Source organism: Eleutherodactylus coqui, chromosome 9 (assembly GCF_035609145.1).
Source record: "Eleutherodactylus coqui strain aEleCoq1 chromosome 9, aEleCoq1.hap1, whole genome shotgun sequence".
Classification (NCBI taxonomy): Eukaryota; Metazoa; Chordata; class Amphibia; order Anura; family Eleutherodactylidae; genus Eleutherodactylus; species Eleutherodactylus coqui.
In genome coordinates, this window is record NC_089845.1 from 153,914,362 (window position 1) to 153,933,427 (window position 19,066).

Consider the following 19,066-nt stretch of genomic DNA (forward strand, 5'->3'; position numbering starts at 1 on the left):
CCAAGACATGTCTACTAGACATCTCTATACAGGCATCTGTTCTCTCCTCGGTAGAATGGGATCCCATCACTAGAACTTCTTCTACTGACTTTCAGAGTGCAGAGACTCCAAGCAGTTATAGTATACAATGGGTAGGTGGGGGGTTAGGGGCAATAACAGCAGTCTGCTATTACCCCAACTTCCTTAGCCAGTCTGGTATGCCACCCTGGCACACACTGCTGGTCCTTTCAGTTATCAGATCTGCTACAGTGAATAAGGCTGGGCACAGGTTGTGGCTTCAGTGAGTGCAGAGATTCTGAGCAGCGCCAGGGAGGATTGGCCATTATTAGTGGGTTAGCCCACAAACCCCTCAATGGGATAGTTGCCAAAAGTTTGCTCAGCGGTCCTACCTCTTACCCCACCTCCATCACCTTTCCCATGTTGAGGGGCAGGGACTCTTTTTGCCCTGAGTTGACCACCCCATACCGCAGGTTTTTCTTCTTTCCTCCTCCAGTCCCAACTATAGAAAGACCAAACGAGAACCACCAAAGGGAATTTAATTACAGCATTGGATTGAGTTTGCAGACCAACCCCACCATGTGCCCGTAGAAGCCGATTGCTGCTGGGGTCTTCGAAGGGGACGGTAATCATCATCAAGAACGAGCTGCTGCTTCACTACTCCGGTGGGGACCTCCTCAGCTGCTATGTCCCGGCTTAGTTAGTGACCCCTCTGCTGATCAGTCAGTGATTTGCATAGAATCATGTGAATATATAAAAGACCCGCTGACCCTTCACGTCTGCGCTGCTCTACATCCGGAGGTGGGCGAGGTAACGGCAGACACCCAAGACCAATAATATCCCAATAGCCACCACAGTCTGAAGGGCCGACATCTCATCACTGCGAGCTTCAGATCTCTCCGGCGGCGGCTCATTTTCTGGCCTGGGCGTAGTTGGCATTAAACCAGTCACACGTTTCCTGGACGGCTGGAAGAAAAACACAAAATATCAGCCTGGAAGGAGCCGGAAAATACGAGAGAACCCAATGGGGCTGACAGAAGGGACGGGATCCATCAAAAGCAGGAACCCAGCCAATGGCCTGAGATGGGAGTCTTACAATTCCCAGAACTAGTTAAAGGGGTTGTCTAAATAAAGGAACCCGCCCCGTGTTAACATAACACCTCAGCGGTTACTCACCACTACCCCCTCCCCCCCATCAGCATTACACATCTACAGGCACCCCAGACCCATTGACTTCTATGGGGAGTTTTGGTGCATCCAAAATGCCTGCGCAAAATATAGAAGTGTGAAGGAGCCCATTGAAAGCAGCGGGTTCTATTCTCTGCATCTGGCGTGTCCAAGTATACCCGTGTGAAGGAGCATTAGACTGCCACTGCATACTATGCCCAGTGTGAAGCAGTGCGGCCATCTTTGTTTCCCCAGGGCCACCAATTCTCTTTCACTCCGACCCCCCCCCCCCCCCCCCCCGATAACGGGTCGCTCCACGGCTGAACACTCATTTTATGGTGATACAAAACGTAAAATTTTTTTTGTTCTATTTTTAATAATTATTACCAGTATATATATAATTTTAATTGCTGCCATCTTGTGACCCCCATCACTACTTCTCTATGCAGCTGTATGAGGGCTTGTTTTTGGGAGGAGACCTGTAGTTTTTATAGGTACCATTTTGGGGCACATACGACTTTTTGGTCACTTATTTTTCTAACTTTTTTTCTTGCAAACACGATGACCCGAAAAAGTGCAATTTTTGCGCTGCCGCAGCTTCTGCTCTGTTCCTGTGTGTAGCGGTAATCGCAGTGGGTGCCCATTAGCTGAGCGGTCGGGGTCCCAAGCGATAGCCCCCTGCTGATCAACTATTCTTCACCTATCCTGAGGAGAGCCCACCAGCGAAAACCCCTTTAAGATTGCCTATTAGGATACAATCATTCATGGCAGCCCAGGGGACCTACAAAAGACCCTCAGCTGCCATGACACTGACTGGACCACCATGAGAGAGGGGCCCCCTGCGAGAACTGACAGCGGCATTTAAAGGATTATCTCCAACGTCAGCTGTCCAAGAGGGCCAACCTGCCGTGTATGGAGCGTGTCTGTCTGCTCCAAACAATGACACCCCACGGGTGCCAGCCATGTACAGCGCCCATCAGGAAGGGGTTTAGAAGACTATTTACAACATGGCATCAGTTCCCTTTTTGATACTCAGGAGCAATTAAAAAATAAAAACCCGTCTCTACAGAAGCATCGAGAAGAGGAAGCAGCGGAGGCGCCACAACAGCCAATCAGAGCTCAGCCTCCTTCCTTAAACCACTCTGGGAACAGTAAAGCCGTTCTGTTCCCACTATAGGGTGTAGGACTAGCGCCCCCTCATGGTGCACCACTTACCCTGGTGAAACGGTGTAAACTTGAAGTCGGGAAGGTATTTCCGTAGTTTGGCGTTGCTCGCCGTCTTCTTGAATTGTCCATCCGACTTTGTGCTGTCAAACTGAGCGAGTGGTTAAGGGAAACGAGCGCTGCAAGCAGAGATGTCACATGACGAGGGCCTGGGGTATCAATGCAATCGCATCTATCTGCCCAAGACATGCCTGGGGTAGAACTGACACAGCTTTAGGTGTAACTATTGTGACTGCAGGCTTGGATGCGACTAGAGTATGAGAAATGTGACTGCAGGCTTGGATACGACTAGAGTATGAGAAATGTGACTGCAGGCTTGGATGCGACTAGAGTATGAGAAATGTGACTGCAGGCTTGGATGCGACTAGAGTATGAGAAATGTGACTGCAGGCTTGGATACGACTAGAGTATGAGAAATGTGACTGCAGGCTTGGATGCGACTAGAGTATGAGAAATGAGACTGCAGGCTTGGATGCGACTAGAGTATGAGAAATGAGACTGCAGGCTTGGATGCGACTAGAGTATGAGAAATGAGACTGCAGGCTTGGATGCGACTAGAGTATGAGAAATGTGACTGCAGGCTTGGATGCGACTAGAGTATGAGAAATGTGACTGCAGGCTTGGATGCGACTAGAGTATGAGAAATGAGACTGCAGGCTTGGATGCGACTAGAGTATGAGAAATGAGACTGCAGGCTTGGATGCGACTAGAGTATGAGAAATGTGACTGCAGGCTTGGATGCGACTAGAGTATGAGAAATGTGACTGCAGGCTTGGATGCGACTAGAGTATGAGAAATGTGACTGCAGGCTTGGATGCGACTAGAGTATGAGAAATGTGACTGCAGGCTTGGATGCGACTAGAGTATGAGAAATGTGACTGCAGGCTTGGATGCGACTAGAGTATGAGAAATGTGACTGCAGGCTTGGATGCGACTAGAGTATGAGAAATGTGACTGCAGGCTTGGATGCGACTAGAGTATAACTTTTGATTGCAAGTTTGGCTGTAACATGGGTGTATCAAGCGCGACGGCGGCCCTGGCGGGGCCTGGGGCGCGACGGCGGCCCAGGCGGGGCCTGGAGCACGACGTGTAACATTTATGACTGCAGCCTTGAATGTGACTGGAGTACAACTAATGCGATTTCAGGTTTGCATGTGACTGGAATTTCAAAAATGAGAATGTGACTTTGGATGTGAAAGGAGTAAAAGAATTGTGAGTGCAGCTCTGCAGTGTAACAGCAGCTCTAGAAATGACTCGAGTATTGTGACTGCAGGCTCTAAGGGACCTAGAGAGTAATGACCGTGATTGTAGGTTTGCATTTGCCTAGAGTATAACTATTGTGACCGCAGGTTTGGATGTGACTGGAGTATAGGAATTGTGAATACAACTCTGAAGTGTAACTAGGGTGTAACTGAGTTATTGCAGCTCTGGCTGTGACTGCAGTATTACACATGAGGATACGAGAACTTTCCCCTTGAAGTCCATGGCAGACACGATACTCTCTGCGGCCTCCTTGATGGACACCTCGTCCTCCTCGCCCACTGCAATACACACGGGTTATTACAATACACACGACCTCTGACCCTCTACACGGTATACAGCGCGGCCTCACCGGAGAGGATGATGGGATCCACCTCATCGTATTCCCGCAGCACCCAGATGAAGAGACGAGCGAGATCCTGAGAAGGAAAACACGATAAACACAACCGCGAAACCGGGCAAAGCGGCGTGACGGGAACTGTTACAACTGCGCAGGCGTGAGCGCTGTATACGCATCCTGATATAATCCGCTGCGTGCGCAGAGTCCCTGAATATACTAACTGATCCGGTATTACACTCCAGAGCTGAAATCTCCCAGCATCCCGTTGGTTCAGTGTCTGCACAGAGTGCTGGCGATTTGCATTCTGGGAACTTCATCTTCACACAGAGATCTGTGCAGTCATCTGATATAGAAGAAAATACTAACAGAGCCCCGCAGGAGCGTAGCTTAGGCTTGGAGGGAAGTCTGTCCACAAACCTGCTGACTGTTTCCAATAACAACCAGCAAACTAGTGAGTGCAGCTCTGGAGTATAATACAGGATGTTAAGGCCCATTTACACGGAGCGATGATCGCTCAAACGATTTTGTGACAGCTTTGAGCGATTATTTTGCATAAACTATTAAGTAGCTATTCAGCTGGTTAATAGCAAATGAAGGCTTTAGCTAAAAGCAGTTAGCAGCCGGAGGGCTCTTATCTGCTTTCAGTCCCTTTGTTCTCCGACGGGTAACAATGTTAAAGGCACTCCCCATGGAGAACTCAGCGTGCCGTCCTGATAAGACTGAACGACCATTTTTAGGCTGGCTTGAATTTATCGATCAGCTGGCAGTGCACGGAAAGCGCACGATGGCCGCGTGTTTAGATGCAACGATTATCACTCAAACGATCGCTTTTGAGCGATCATTGCTCCGTGTAAATGGGCCTTAGCTCAGGATCAGTACAGGATAAGTAATGTATGTACACAGTGACTGCACCAGCAGAATAGTGAGTGCAGCTCTGGGGTATAATACAGGATGTAACTCAGGATCGGTACAGGATAAGTAATGTATGTACACAGTGACTCCACCAGCAGAATAGTGAGTGCAGCTCTGGAGTATAATACAGGATGTAACTCAGGATCAGTACAGGATAAGTAATATATGTACACAGTGACTCCACCAGCAGAATAGTGAGTGCCGCTCTGGAGTATAATACAGGATGTAACTCAGGATCAGTACAGGATAAGTAATGTATGTACACAGTGACTCCACCAGCAGAATAGTGAGTGCAGCTCTGGAGTATAATACAGGATGTAACTCAGGAGCAGTACAGGATAAGTAATATATATACACAGTTACTCCACCAGCAGAATAGTGAGTATAGCTCTGGGGTATAATATAGGATGTAACTCTGGATCAGTACAGGATAAATAATGTATGTACACAGTGACTCCACCAGCAGAATAGTGAGTGCAGCTCTGGAGTATAATACAGGATGTAACTCTGGAACAGGATAAGTAATGTATGTACACAGTGACTCCACCAGCAGAATAGTGAGTGCAGCTCTGGACTATAATACAGGATGTAACTCTGGATCCGTACAGGATAAGTAATGTATGTACACAGTGACTCCACCAGCAGGATAAGTAATGTATGTACACAGTGACTCCACCAGCAGAATAGTGAGTGCAGCTCTGGAGTATAATACAGGATGTAACTCAGGATCAGGATAAGTAATATACATGTTGTTATATAGATTGATCTTATATGTAGACTATAAACCTCCCCAGAAGGAGAACTCACCAGAGAGTAGATAAATTGCCGCCGCGGTTTCCCGGTGCCCCAAATGGAAAGCGCAGAGCCATTTTCTGCAATCATAATGTACATTTCAGTTATTTCCCAGGCGGTGACTACCAGGAAGAGGAGGTGGGGACAGATATTGGCAGCAGGCGATGCTCACGTTTAGCCTGGTACACTTTGTGGATGAGCCCCGGCAGCACGTGACCGTCCTCAATGTTGAAGTTATCATGGGGGCCGAAGACGTTGGTGGGGATGACGGCGGTGTACTTACATCCATGCTGCTCATAATAAGCCCTGTTTGGGGAGGGAGAGGTCATTGCACAAGGCTGTCACTCCAACCTACAGACCATAAAGTACTTCACGGCTTGTTTCTTGTTATATCTGTTCCTGGGAAAGCTGGGTGACAACCCGACAATCCCAGTGCTAGCTGAGCCACTATGGGATTGTATGTGGCAAGCACTGGCCCCCCCTATATCAGTGGCCTGCGACTACAGCAGCCCCCCCAGAAGGATCTGCAGACCAGTAACCGTAGTCCTTCATCCTGAGCGTGGTGGAGTTTAGTTACCTGTTCTGGACGTCGATCATCCTCTTGGCGTAGGAATACCCGAAGTTTGAGGTGTGCGGGGGTCCGAGGTGGATCTGCAGGGAGGAGCGGGATGAGAGCGGGCAGCACTATCAAGGGTTTATCACACGTGGCACAGTCTGCTTACCATGGTCTCATCAATGGGGTAGGTGGTCTTATCTGGGAAGATGCAGGTGGAGAGGCAGGAGACGACCTTCTGGACCCCCAGCTCGTACGAGGTATGCAGCACGTTGTCATTGATGTGCAGATTATTTCTCTAAAAAAGGAAACAAGATTGAGGGGGCTCAGGGTGTAAACTATGGGGGGTCGTGGACATCACGTCTGCACTGAGCTCAGTGCATATATAAAATATATTACACCCCCCCACACACACTGACCGTGTAAGGACGGCGCAAGGGACTTTAAAGAGTGAGTTTGGTCTAGTTATATCTTACTCCATACTCCAGTCACCTCCAGAGCTGCGTTTATAGTACTTATACTCCAGTCTCTGGTCACCTACAAAACTACATTTACAGTAGTCTAGTCACACCCAGAGCTGCGTTCGCCATTCCTTTACTCCAGTTACACCCAGAGCTGCCTTCACAATTATTTTCCAAACATATATCAACTGCCACATTCACATTTCTAATACTCTAAATACATCCAGAGCTGTATTAACAATCTCCTTTGTTTCCTCTTAGCTCTGTGGTACCCCTGCTGGGTCAGTGTCTGCAGAGCTTGCTCTGATGTAGTGTATATACTGTACACTGTATGGTAGTCTGATGGAGCAATGACAACACTGTGAGAGCTGTCAGTCAGTGGTAGTGTGAATGCAGCTCTGGAGGTGACTGGAGCATTAGACATTTTGTTAGTGGACATCAGCCTGTGACTGTAAGGTGGCTAATGTGAAGGGGAAGGAAACCAAACCAGCTACTACAACTCCCAGCATATCATCTGGTACAGTAGAAGCCCCCCATATATTTGCTGTCGATGCGGCTCACCAGGAAATCCAGGTTGTACTTCATGTTACGGAAGAGGCCGCCCACCATGGCCGCCAGGTGGATGACGTGGGTGGGCCTGTGCTTCTTAAACAGCGTGCGAGTGTCTGCAGGGTCCCTGCAACGATAAGAAAAACACGCTGAGCCAACTGAAAAGAGGAGGCCTACTACTACTAGCGGCGAGAACCAGCGGACGAGAGAGGAGGCCTACCACTACTAGCGGCGCGAACCAGCGGACGAGAGAGAGGAGGCCTACCACTACTAGCGGCGCGAACCAGCGGACGAGAGAGAGGAGGCCTACCACTACTAGCGGCGCGAACCAGCGGACGAGAGAGAGGAGGCCTACCACTACTAGCGGCGCGAACCAGCGGACGAGAGAGAGGAGGCCTACCACTACTAGCGGCGCGAACCAGCGGACGAGAGAGAGGAGGCCTACCACTACTAGCGGCGCGAACCAGCGGACGAGAGAGAGGAGGCGTACCACTACTAGCGGCGCGAACCAGCGGACGAGAGAGAGGAGGCCTACCACTACTAGCGGCGCGAACCAGCGGACGAGAGAGAGGAGGCCTACCACTACTAGCGGCGCGAACCAGCGGACGAGAGAGAGGAGGCCTACCACTACTAGCGGCGCGAACCAGCGGACGAGAGAGAGGAGGCGTACCACTACTAGCGGCGCGAACCAGCGGACGAGAGAGAGGAGGCGTACCACTACTAGCGGCGCGAACCAGCGGACGAGAGAGAGGAGGCCTACCACTACTAGCGGCGCGAACCAGCGGACGAGAGAGAGGAGGCCTACCACTACTAGCGGCGCGAACCAGCGGACGAGAGAGAGGAGGCCTACCACTACTAGCGGCGCGAACCAGCGGACGAGAGAGAGGAGGCCTACCACTACTAGCGGCGCGAACCAGCGGACGAGAGAGAGGAGGCCTACCACTACTAGCGGCGCGAACCAGCGGACGAGAGAGAGGAGGCCTACCACTACTAGCGGCGCGAACCAGCGGACGAGAGAGAGGAGGCCTACCACTACTAGCGGCGCGAACCAGCGGACGAGAGAGAGGAGGCCTACCACTACTAGCGGCGCGAACCAGCGGACGAGAGAGAGGAGGCCTACCACTACTAGCGGCGCGAACCAGCGGACGAGAGAGAGGAGGCCTACCACTACTAGCGGCGCGAACCAGCGGACGAGAGAGAGGAGGCCTACCACTACTAGCGGCGCGAACCAGCGGACGAGAGAGAGGAGGCCTACCACTACTAGCGGCGCGAACCAGCGGACGAGAGAGAGGAGGCCTACCACTACTAGCGGCGCGAACCAGCGGACGAGAGAGAGGAGGCCTACCACTACTAGCGGCGCGAACCAGCGGACGAGAGAGAGGAGGCCTACCACTACTAGCGGCGCGAACCAGCGGACGAGAGAGAGGAGGCCTACCACTACTAGCGGCGCGAACCAGCGGACGAGAGAGAGGAGGCCTACCACTACTAGCGGCGCGAACCAGCGGACGAGAGAGAGGAGGCCTACCACTACTAGCGGCGCGAACCAGCGGACGAGAGAGAGGAGGCCTACCACTACTAGCGGCGCGAACCAGCGGACGAGAGAGAGGAGGCCTACCACTACTAGCGGCGCGAACCAGCGGACGAGAGAGAGGAGGCCTACCACTACTAGCGGCGCGAACCAGCGGACGAGAGAGAGGAGGCCTACCACTACTAGCGGCGCGAACCAGCGGACGAGAGAGAGGAGGCCTACCACTACTAGCGGCGCGAACCAGCGGACGAGAGAGAGGAGGCCTACCACTACTAGCGGCGCGAACCAGCGGACGAGAGAGAGGAGGCCTACCACTACTAGCGGCGCGAACCAGCGGACGAGAGAGAGGAGGCCTACCACTACTAGCGGCGCGAACCAGCGGACGAGAGAGAGGAGGCCTACCACTACTAGCGGCGCGAACCAGCGGACGAGAGAGAGGAGGCCTACCACTACTAGCGGCGCGAACCAGCGGACGAGAGAGAGGAGGCCTACCACTACTAGCGGCGCGAACCAGCGGACGAGAGAGAGGAGGCCTACCACTACTAGCGGCGCGAACCAGCGGACGAGAGAGAGGAGGCCTACCACTACTAGCGGCGCGAACCAGCGGACGAGAGAGAGGAGGCCTACCACTACTAGCGGCGCGAACCAGCGGACGAGAGAGAGGAGGCCTACCACTACTAGCGGCGCGAACCAGCGGACGAGAGAGAGGAGGCCTACCACTACTAGCGGCGCGAACCAGCGGACGAGAGAGAGGAGGCCTACCACTACTAGCGGCGCGAACCAGCGGACGAGAGAGAGGAGGCCTACCACTACTAGCGGCGCGAACCAGCGGACGAGAGAGAGGAGGCCTACCACTACTAGCGGCGCGAACCAGCGGACGAGAGAGAGGAGGCCTACCACTACTAGCGGCGCGAACCAGCGGACGAGAGAGAGGAGGCCTACCACTACTAGCGGCGCGAACCAGCGGACGAGAGAGAGGAGGCCTACCACTACTAGCGGCGCGAACCAGCGGACGAGAGAGAGGAGGCCTACCACTACTAGCGGCGCGAACCAGCGGACGAGAGAGAGGAGGCCTACCACTACTAGCGGCGCGAACCAGCGGACGAGAGAGAGGAGGCCTACCACTACTAGCGGCGCGAACCAGCGGACGAGAGAGAGGAGGCCTACCACTACTAGCGGCGCGAACCAGCGGACGAGAGAGAGGAGGCCTACCACTACTAGCGGCGCGAACCAGCGGACGAGAGAGAGGAGGCCTACCACTACTAGCGGCGCGAACCAGCGGACGAGAGAGAGGAGGCCTACCACTACTAGCGGCGCGAACCAGCGGACGAGAGAGAGGAGGCCTACCACTACTAGCGGCGCGAACCAGCGGACGAGAGAGAGGAGGCCTACCACTACTAGCGGCGCGAACCAGCGGACGAGAGAGAGGAGGCCTACCACTACTAGCGGCGCGAACCAGCGGACGAGAGAGAGGAGGCCTACCACTACTAGCGGCGCGAACCAGCGGACGAGAGAGAGGAGGCCTACCACTACTAGCGGCGCGAACCAGCGGACGAGAGAGGAGGCCTACCACTACTAGCGGCGCGAACCAGCGGACGAGAGAGAGGAGGCCTACCACTACTAGCGGCGCGAACCAGCGGACGAGAGAGAGGAGGCCTACCACTACTAGCGGCGCGAACCAGCGGACGAGAGAGAGGAGGCCTACCACTACTAGCGGCGCGAACCAGCGGACGAGAGAGAGGAGGCCTACCACTACTAGCGGCGCGAACCAGCGGACGAGAGAGAGGAGGCCTACCACTACTAGCGGCGCGAACCAGCGGACGAGAGAGAGGAGGCCTACCACTACTAGCGGCGCGAACCAGCGGACGAGAGAGAGGAGGCCTACCACTACTAGCGGCGCGAACCAGCGGACGAGAGAGAGGAGGCCTACCACTACTAGCGGCGCGAACCAGCGGACGAGAGAGAGGAGGCCTACCACTACTAGCGGCGCGAACCAGCGGACGAGAGAGAGGAGGCCTACCACTACTAGCGGCGCGAACCAGCGGACGAGAGAGAGGAGGCCTACCACTACTAGCGGCGCGAACCAGCGGACGAGAGAGAGGAGGCCTACCACTACTAGCGGCGCGAACCAGCGGACGAGAGAGAGGAGGCCTACCACTACTAGCGGCGCGAACCAGCGGACGAGAGAGAGGAGGCCTACCACTACTAGCGGCGCGAACCAGCGGACGAGAGAGAGGAGGCCTACCACTACTAGCGGCGCGAACCAGCGGACGAGAGAGAGGAGGCCTACCACTACTAGCGGCGCGAACCAGCGGACGAGAGAGAGGAGGCCTACCACTACTAGCGGCGCGAACCAGCGGACGAGAGAGAGGAGGCCTACCACTACTAGCGGCGCGAACCAGCGGACGAGAGAGAGGAGGCCTACCACTACTAGCGGCGCGAACCAGCGGACGAGAGAGAGGAGGCCTACCACTACTAGCGGCGCGAACCAGCGGACGAGAGAGAGGAGGCCTACCACTACTAGCGGCGCGAACCAGCTGACGAGAGAGAGAGGCCTACCACTACTAGCGGCGCGAACCACGCGGAGAGAGCAGCGGAAGAGCCCTACCACTACTGAGCAGGGCCTACCCTAGCGAAGACCAGCGGACGAGAGAGGAGGCCTACCACTACTAGCGGCTGAGAACCAACGCGAGACGAGAGGGAGGCCTACCACTAACTAGCGAGGCCCTACCAAGGCGAACCACTAGCGGCGCGAACCAGCGGACGAGAGAGGAGGCCTACCACTACTAGCGGCGCGAACCAGCGGACGAGAGAGGAGGCCTACCACTACTACTACTAGCGGCGAGAACCAGCGGATGAGAGAGAGGAGGCCTACTACTACTACTACTACTAGCGGTGAGAACCAGCGGACGAGAGAGAGGAGGCCTACTACTACTAGCGGTGAGAACCAGCGGACGAGAGAGAGGAGGCCTACCACTACTAGCGGTGAGAACCAGCGGACGAGAGAGGAGGCCTACCACTACTAGCGGCGAGAACCAGCGGACGAGAGAGGAGGCCTACTACTACTACTACTACTAGCGGTGAGAACCAGCGGACGAGAGAGAGGAGGCCTACTACTACTAGCGGTGAGAACCAGCGGACGAGAGAGAGGAGGCCTACTACTACTAGCGGTGAGAACCAGCGGACGAGAGAGGAGGCCTACTACTACTAGCGGTGAGAACCAGCGGACGAGAGAGAGGAGGCCTACCACTACTAGCGGCGCGAACCAGCGGACGAGAGAGGAGGCCTACCACTACTAGCGGCGCGAACCAGCGGACGAGAGAGGAGGCCTACTACTAGCCGTGAGAACCAGCGGACGAGAGAGAGGAGGCCTACTACTACTAGCGGTGAGAACCAGCGGACGAGAGAGGAGGCCTACTACTACTAGCGGTGAGAACCAGCGGACGAGAGAGAGGAGGCCTACTACTACTAGCGGTGAGAACCAGCGGACGAGAGAGAGGAGGCCTACTACTACTAGCGGTGAGAACCAGCGGACGAGAGAGAGGAGGCCTACTACTACTAGCGGTGAGAACCAGCGGACGAGAGAGAGGAGGCCTACTACTACTAGCGGTGAGAACCAGCGGACGAGAGAGGAGGCCTACTACTACTAGCGGTGAGAACCAGCGGACGAGAGAGGAGGCCTACTACTACTAGCGGTGAGAACCAGCGGACGAGAGAGAGGAGGCCTACCACTACTAGCGGCGCGAACCAGCGGACGAGAGAGGAGGCCTACCACTACTAGCGGCGCGAACCAGCGGACGAGAGAGGAGGCCTACTACTAGCCGTGAGAACCAGCGGACGAGAGAGAGGAGGCCTACTACTACTAGCGGTGAGAACCAGCGGACGAGAGAGGAGGCCTACTACTACTAGCGGCGCGAACCAGCGGACGAGAGAGGAGGCCTACCACTACTAGCGGCGCGAACCAGCGGACGAGAGAGGAGGCCTACCACTACTAGCGGCGCGAACCAGCGGACGAGAGAGGAGGCCTACCACTACTACTACTAGCGGCGAGAACCAGCGGATGAGAGAGAGGAGGCCTACTACTACTACTACTACTAGCGGTGAGAACCAGCGGACGAGAGAGAGGAGGCCTACTACTACTAGCGGTGAGAACCAGCGGACGAGAGAGAGGAGGCCTACCACTACTAGCGGTGAGAACCAGCGGACGAGAGAGGAGGCCTACCACTACTAGCGGCGAGAACCAGCGGACGAGAGAGGAGGCCTACTACTACTACTACTACTAGCGGTGAGAACCAGCGGACGAGAGAGAGGAGGCCTACTACTACTAGCGGTGAGAACCAGCGGACGAGAGAGAGGAGGCCTACTACTACTAGCGGTGAGAACCAGCGGACGAGAGAGGAGGCCTACTACTACTAGCGGTGAGAACCAGCGGACGAGAGAGAGGAGGCCTACCACTACTAGCGGCGCGAACCAGCGGACGAGAGAGGAGGCCTACCACTACTAGCGGCGCGAACCAGCGGACGAGAGAGGAGGCCTACTACTAGCCGTGAGAACCAGCGGACGAGAGAGAGGAGGCCTACTACTACTAGCGGTGAGAACCAGCGGACGAGAGAGGAGGCCTACTACTACTAGCGGTGAGAACCAGCGGACGAGAGAGAGGAGGCCTACTACTACTAGCGGTGAGAACCAGCGGACGAGAGAGAGGAGGCCTACTACTACTAGCGGTGAGAACCAGCGGACGAGAGAGAGGAGGCCTACTACTACTAGCGGTGAGAACCAGCGGACGAGAGAGAGGAGGCCTACTACTACTAGCGGTGAGAACCAGCGGACGAGAGAGGAGGCCTACTACTACTAGCGGTGAGAACCAGCGGACGAGAGAGGAGGCCTACTACTACTAGCGGTGAGAACCAGCGGACGAGAGAGAGGAGGCCTACCACTACTAGCGGCGCGAACCAGCGGACGAGAGAGGAGGCCTACCACTACTAGCGGCGCGAACCAGCGGACGAGAGAGGAGGCCTACTACTAGCCGTGAGAACCAGCGGACGAGAGAGAGGAGGCCTACTACTACTAGCGGTGAGAACCAGCGGACGAGAGAGGAGGCCTACTACTACTAGCGGTGAGAACCAGCGGACGAGAGAGAGGAGGCCTACTACTACTAGCGGTGAGAACCAGCGGACGAGAGAGAGGAGGCCTACTACTACTAGCGGTGAGAACCAGCGGACGAGAGAGAGGAGGCCTACTACTACTAGCGGTGAGAACCAGCGGACGAGAGAGAGGAGGCCTACTACTACTAGCGGTGAGAACCAGCGGACGAGAGAGAGGAGGCCTACTACTACTAGCGGTGAGAACCAGCGGACGAGAGAGAGGAGGCCTACTACTAGCGGTGGGAACCAGCGGACCAGAGAGGAGGCCTACGACTAGCGGTGGGAACCAGCGGACCAGAGAGGAGGCCTACTACTAGCGGTGGGAACCAGCGGACCAGAGAGGAGGCCTACTACTAGCCGTGAGAACCAGCGGACGAGAGAGGAGGCCTACTACTAGCGGTGAGAACCTTCGGACCAGAGAGGAGGCCTACTACTAGCAGTGAGAACCAGCAGACGAAAGAGGATGACTATACGCCAACGGTGGGCCAACTTGCCGCTCATGTAAACACTCACGTGAGATCGGCGTCCTTGGAGGATAAGAATATCCATTCCTCGTCCGGCCGTCCCTCTCCATCCGCCACGACCTTCTCGATCGCCTTCCCCACCAGGCCGGAGCCTCCAGTCACAAGAATTCGCTTTGGTTTATTTTCCGTCATAGCGAGTTATCCTGTAAAGAAACATTACAGAGCGAGTCACTCCACCGCCCCGACATGAAAGCCGCACGTCACCCCGTCACTGCCCCGACATGACCCCCGCGCATCACCCAGTCACGGCCCCGACATGACCCCCGCGCATCACCCCGTCACGGCCCCGACATGACCCCCGCGCATCACCCCGTCACGGCCCCGACATGACCCCCGCGCATCACCCCGTCACGGCCCCGACATGACCCCCGCGCATCACCCAGTCACTGCCCCGACATGACCCCCGCGCATCACCCAGTCACTGCCCCGACATGACCCCCGCGCATCACCCAGTCACTGCCCCGACATGACCCCCGCGCATCACCCAGTCACTGCCCCGACATGACCCCCGCGCATCACCCAGTCACTGCCCCGACATGACCCCCGCGCATCACCCAGTCACTGCCCCGACATGACCCCCGCGCATCACCCAGTCACTGCCCCGACATGACCCCCGCGCATCACCCAGTCACTGCCCCGACATGACCCCCGCGCATCACCCAGTCACTGCCCCGACATGACCCCCGCGCATCACCCAGTCACTGCCCCGACATGACCCCCGCGCATCACCCAGTCACTGCCCCGACATGACCCCCGCGCATCACCCAGTCACTGCCCCGACATGACCCCCGCGCATCACCCAGTCACTGCCCCGACATGACCCCCGCGCATCACCCAGTCACTGCCCCGACATGACCCCCGCGCATCACCCAGTCACTGCCCCGACATGACCCCCGCGCATCACCCAGTCACTGCCCCGACATGACCCCCGCGCATCACCCAGTCACTGCCCCGACATGACCCCCCGCGCGTCTCCCCGTATCCGCCCCGACATGACCCCCGCGCGTCAGCCTAACGCCGCCCCGACATGACATGACATTACAGCTCGTGTGATCCATTCCATCAGCAGGCAAAATCCCACTCACAGTGGCCATGAAACCGATCAGTACTGGCCATACGGGGTGGATGGGGATTGGCCGCCTGCACTGTGTGGTCTCACTCTGAACCACATCACAGCTCCCACTACTCCACCCCTCCCACGACCACTTACCGGCGGTGATGTCAAATTTCCCAAGGCGCAACAATATCCTCCGAAGTTATCACGCGCCGACCCTGAATGGTTTATACAACTTTAGTTCTCCCTATGCATGTGTCAGTCTTTACTGTAGTTCTGTCATTCTGTTCACGAACCAAGAGCCTCACAATAGCAAAGCTTTACTATTATGTCATGGCTCTGTGTTCGTGATGTAGGAGAGGTCTATAGAACATACGGCATGCTGGTACTTGTAGTCCCACCCAGTGAGTTACTCTGTAATGTTCTCCCTGTACAGAGGGATGTGACACGTTCCAGGATGTCGTCCGGAGCCGGCGACTGCAGATAAACTCCAGGATGAGGGAGGAGACGGCAGGTGCAGAGCGAGCGGGCGTGGCGCAGCAACTAATATTCTGTGTTACAATGTCTCATCATCTCTGCTTGCTGTCAGTGAATGGGAACCTGCTGGGGGCGGTCTCACAGGAGCGGATGCTATTGCACTCGGATTCTTTTTGCGCAGAATACGCATTAGCAATCCCCCAATAGACGTTCAGTTGTGTCGCTCACATGAGCTGCGCGGAAAGAAAATCACAGCATGTTCTACCTTGGAGGCGTAATACGTGCATATACACGCCGAGATGGCACATGGGGATTGGTGCGCGCAGCACGTATGCCATACCGTACTTGCTGCATGCTTGCCCGCGGCACGCCGGCAAACCCGGTCATGTGAGCACAGCCTGAGGCTGTAAGCCTGTACTGACCTAATGCTTGTCACAGCTGAGGGTTTGTAACATTGTATCCACCGCAGGCAGCCCTGTGTGATATAGATATCCCGGACTGATACATTGTAACAAGAGAAGGCGGATTTGTATTGCGGAATCAGGAGTGGGCGTCCGCCCCTGGATTCCCCCAGCAGATACCACCCGGGGCAAAACGCCTTTTTCCTTTACACGAGCGGAAATCCAAGAGCGGAGAAAAACAAACGTCAGCCTGCTCTATTTCTGTGCGGATTCCTTGCAGACGGCTGGCATGGAAGTCAATGCTTAGAATTCGAACATGACCCTTCTTGATGCGGAAACCTGGCAGCGCTCCGCTCGTGGATTTTGCCCGACAGTGCTAAATCCGCGCACCGAACCGCAGAAAACACGCAACAGAAAGAAGTAGATCTGCAGGAGTTTTCAGAGGCTCGTTCACACGAACGGACTCCGCGGTGCGCGCCGCGGGGCTCGTTCACACGGGGGACTCTGCGGTGCGGCGCGCACCGGGGCTCGTTCACACGGAGCTGAAGAATAAGTTGTCCCGGGAGTTTCACGTTAGCGGATTGTAGAATATTCCGTCTCTCCGGATTCAACAGTCAGAGTTGATCAGTGCCTCACCTCTGCCTGACATGGCTGATAACAGGAAGCAATAGCTCGTATTTTCCAACATACGGAGAGAACGAGGACTTGGTGCTCACAAACCCCAGAATGTAGCTGGCTGATAACAGATAACAATAGATGGCACAGAGTTGTATCCCCCCCGACATCACAGTCTTGGGGTCTCCCCTTCCCCGCAGATACAGATCGCTCACTCGTCCTCGGAATCGCACGATCTCATCTCACCTGCTCGCTCTCCGTCATTCAATCCATCAGCGGCACTTCCGGGTGACGTGTGCACTGCATGCCGGGAGCTGTAGTCCGGACACGCCCCCTGCTTAACCCCCGCACTGCTGGAGAGAAGTCCCCGGACTGTAGTACCTAAAATGTAAGTTAGGACATACCTACAGCTGATATTATGATGTTATCACCCCCATAATGCGATATTACATGTCACCTGATATTATTTTATAATCCCTCCATAATATAATATTATATGTCAGCTGATATTATATTATCACCCCCCATAATGTAATATTATTACATGTCATCTGATATTATTTTATAACCCCTCCATAATATAATATTATATGTCACCTGACATTATATTATCACTTCCCCATAATGTAATATTACATGTCACCAGATATTATTTTATAACCCCTCCATCATATAATATTACACGTCACCTTATATTATATTATAACCCCTCCATAATATTTTATGTCACATGATATTATATTATAACCCCCATAATGTAATATTACATGTCACCTTATATTATATTATAACCCCTCCATAATATTATATGTCACATGATATTATATTATAACCCCCATAATGTAATATTACATGTCACCTTATATTATATTATAACCCCTCCATAATATAATATGCCACCTGATATTATATTTTCACCCCCATAATGTAATATTACATTCACCTGATATTATTTTATAACCCATCCATAGTATAATATTACATGTCACCTGATATTATATTATCACCCCCTCATAATGTAATATTACATGTCACCTGATATACCTGATATTATTTTATAACCCCTCCATAATATAATATTATATGTCACCTGATATTATATTATCACCTCCCATATTGTAATAATTTAACTAATCTGATATTATAATGTTATCTCCCGCCATAATGTAATATTACACGTGAACTGATTTTATATTATCACCCCCCCCCCAAAAAAATATAATACGTTACCCCGATATATTATTCCCCCCATAATGTAATATTATAGGTCACCTGATATTATAATGTTATCACTCCGATAATGTAATAGGGCATGTTACGTGATATAGTAACCCCCCCCCCCATCATGATGTAATACAGTTTGAGCCACAGAAAAGTAGGCTGGCACCACACTCTTATAAAAGCTATCTAAAAGCAAATCTGTATTTGTTGCCCATAGCCACCAATCACGGCACAGCTTGAATTTCTTATACTACTGAAGTAAAATAAAAGCTGCGCTGTGATTGGTTGTTATGGGTAACAGAGCTTTTCTTTTAGACAGTTGATATTCTAACGTTATCATCTCCCATGTTATATTATTACCTGTCACCTAATTTTATAATATTAGATGATGTAATATTATAGGTCACCTGATATTATAGTGTTAGCCCCCCACCCATAATGTAATATCATAGGTAACCTATTATAGTTTTTACCTCCTTTAAGTAATATTATATTTCACCAATTAGATATCATCCGCTGTGATGCGTTATTACATGTCACCTGATACTATAATGTTATATCTGATGTATTATTACATGTCACCACTTTCTTGAATTTCTACATTCCCGTATAAAAGCTCATCTGAGGTCTTAAGTCCAGAGACAGAAGATTCTGGAATACGCTGCGTACCCTGCAGGTGCAGCTGTCATGTAATATCACTGGAAGCAGCACGGTATATGGTATCATGTCTGCACATTCTTAGGTCCATGTGGGGGAGGGGCGGGGGTCGCATTTACACTGATCTGAAGCATAGAAACATACATAGAGATACAAGAAGCCGAATACACAACTGATGGATCCTGTGATC

The 19,066-nt window shown here is 53.7% G+C and overlaps 1 protein-coding gene across 3 annotated transcripts; it reads right to left on the reverse strand.

The window, feature by feature from the left end:
* Window positions 1-519: 519 nt before the first annotated feature.
* On the reverse strand, window positions 520-17,343 carry GFUS (GDP-L-fucose synthase). Of its 3 annotated transcripts, none has more exons than XM_066578702.1 (11): window positions 17,245-17,343; window positions 14,441-14,594; window positions 7,268-7,382; window positions 6,415-6,543; window positions 6,270-6,343; window positions 5,865-5,998; window positions 5,708-5,772; window positions 4,001-4,067; window positions 3,850-3,929; window positions 2,380-2,479; window positions 520-963 (listed from the first exon to the last, which is right to left on the reverse strand). In XM_066578702.1, exons 2-11 carry the CDS (start codon window positions 14,581-14,583, stop codon window positions 908-910), a joined length of 963 nt encoding a protein of 320 aa, XP_066434799.1. In that variant the 5' UTR covers window positions 14,584-14,594; window positions 17,245-17,343; the 3' UTR covers window positions 520-907. The 3 variants fall into 3 exon arrangements, with proteins under 3 accessions (XP_066434799.1, XP_066434800.1, XP_066434801.1); XM_066578703.1 differs by lacking the exon at window positions 17,245-17,343 and adding an exon at window positions 17,104-17,238; XM_066578704.1 differs by lacking the exon at window positions 17,245-17,343 and adding an exon at window positions 17,020-17,190.
* Window positions 17,344-19,066: the final 1,723 nt, after the last annotated feature.

Excerpts from the sequence above, each read along its gene's own strand:
- GFUS (XM_066578702.1), bottom strand. The coding sequence starts at position 14,583 with ATGACGGAAAATAAACCAAAGCGAATTCTTGTGACTGGAGGCTCCGGC. Across the intron at positions 6,344-6,414 it reads ACCCCATTGATGAGACCATG|ATCCACCTCGGACCCCCGCA; the intron begins GTAAGCAGACTG and ends TCCTCCCTGCAG. Across the intron at positions 4,068-5,707 it reads GGCAATTTATCTACTCTCTG|GATCTCGCTCGTCTCTTCAT; the intron begins GTGAGTTCTCCT and ends TTTCCTTCTCAG.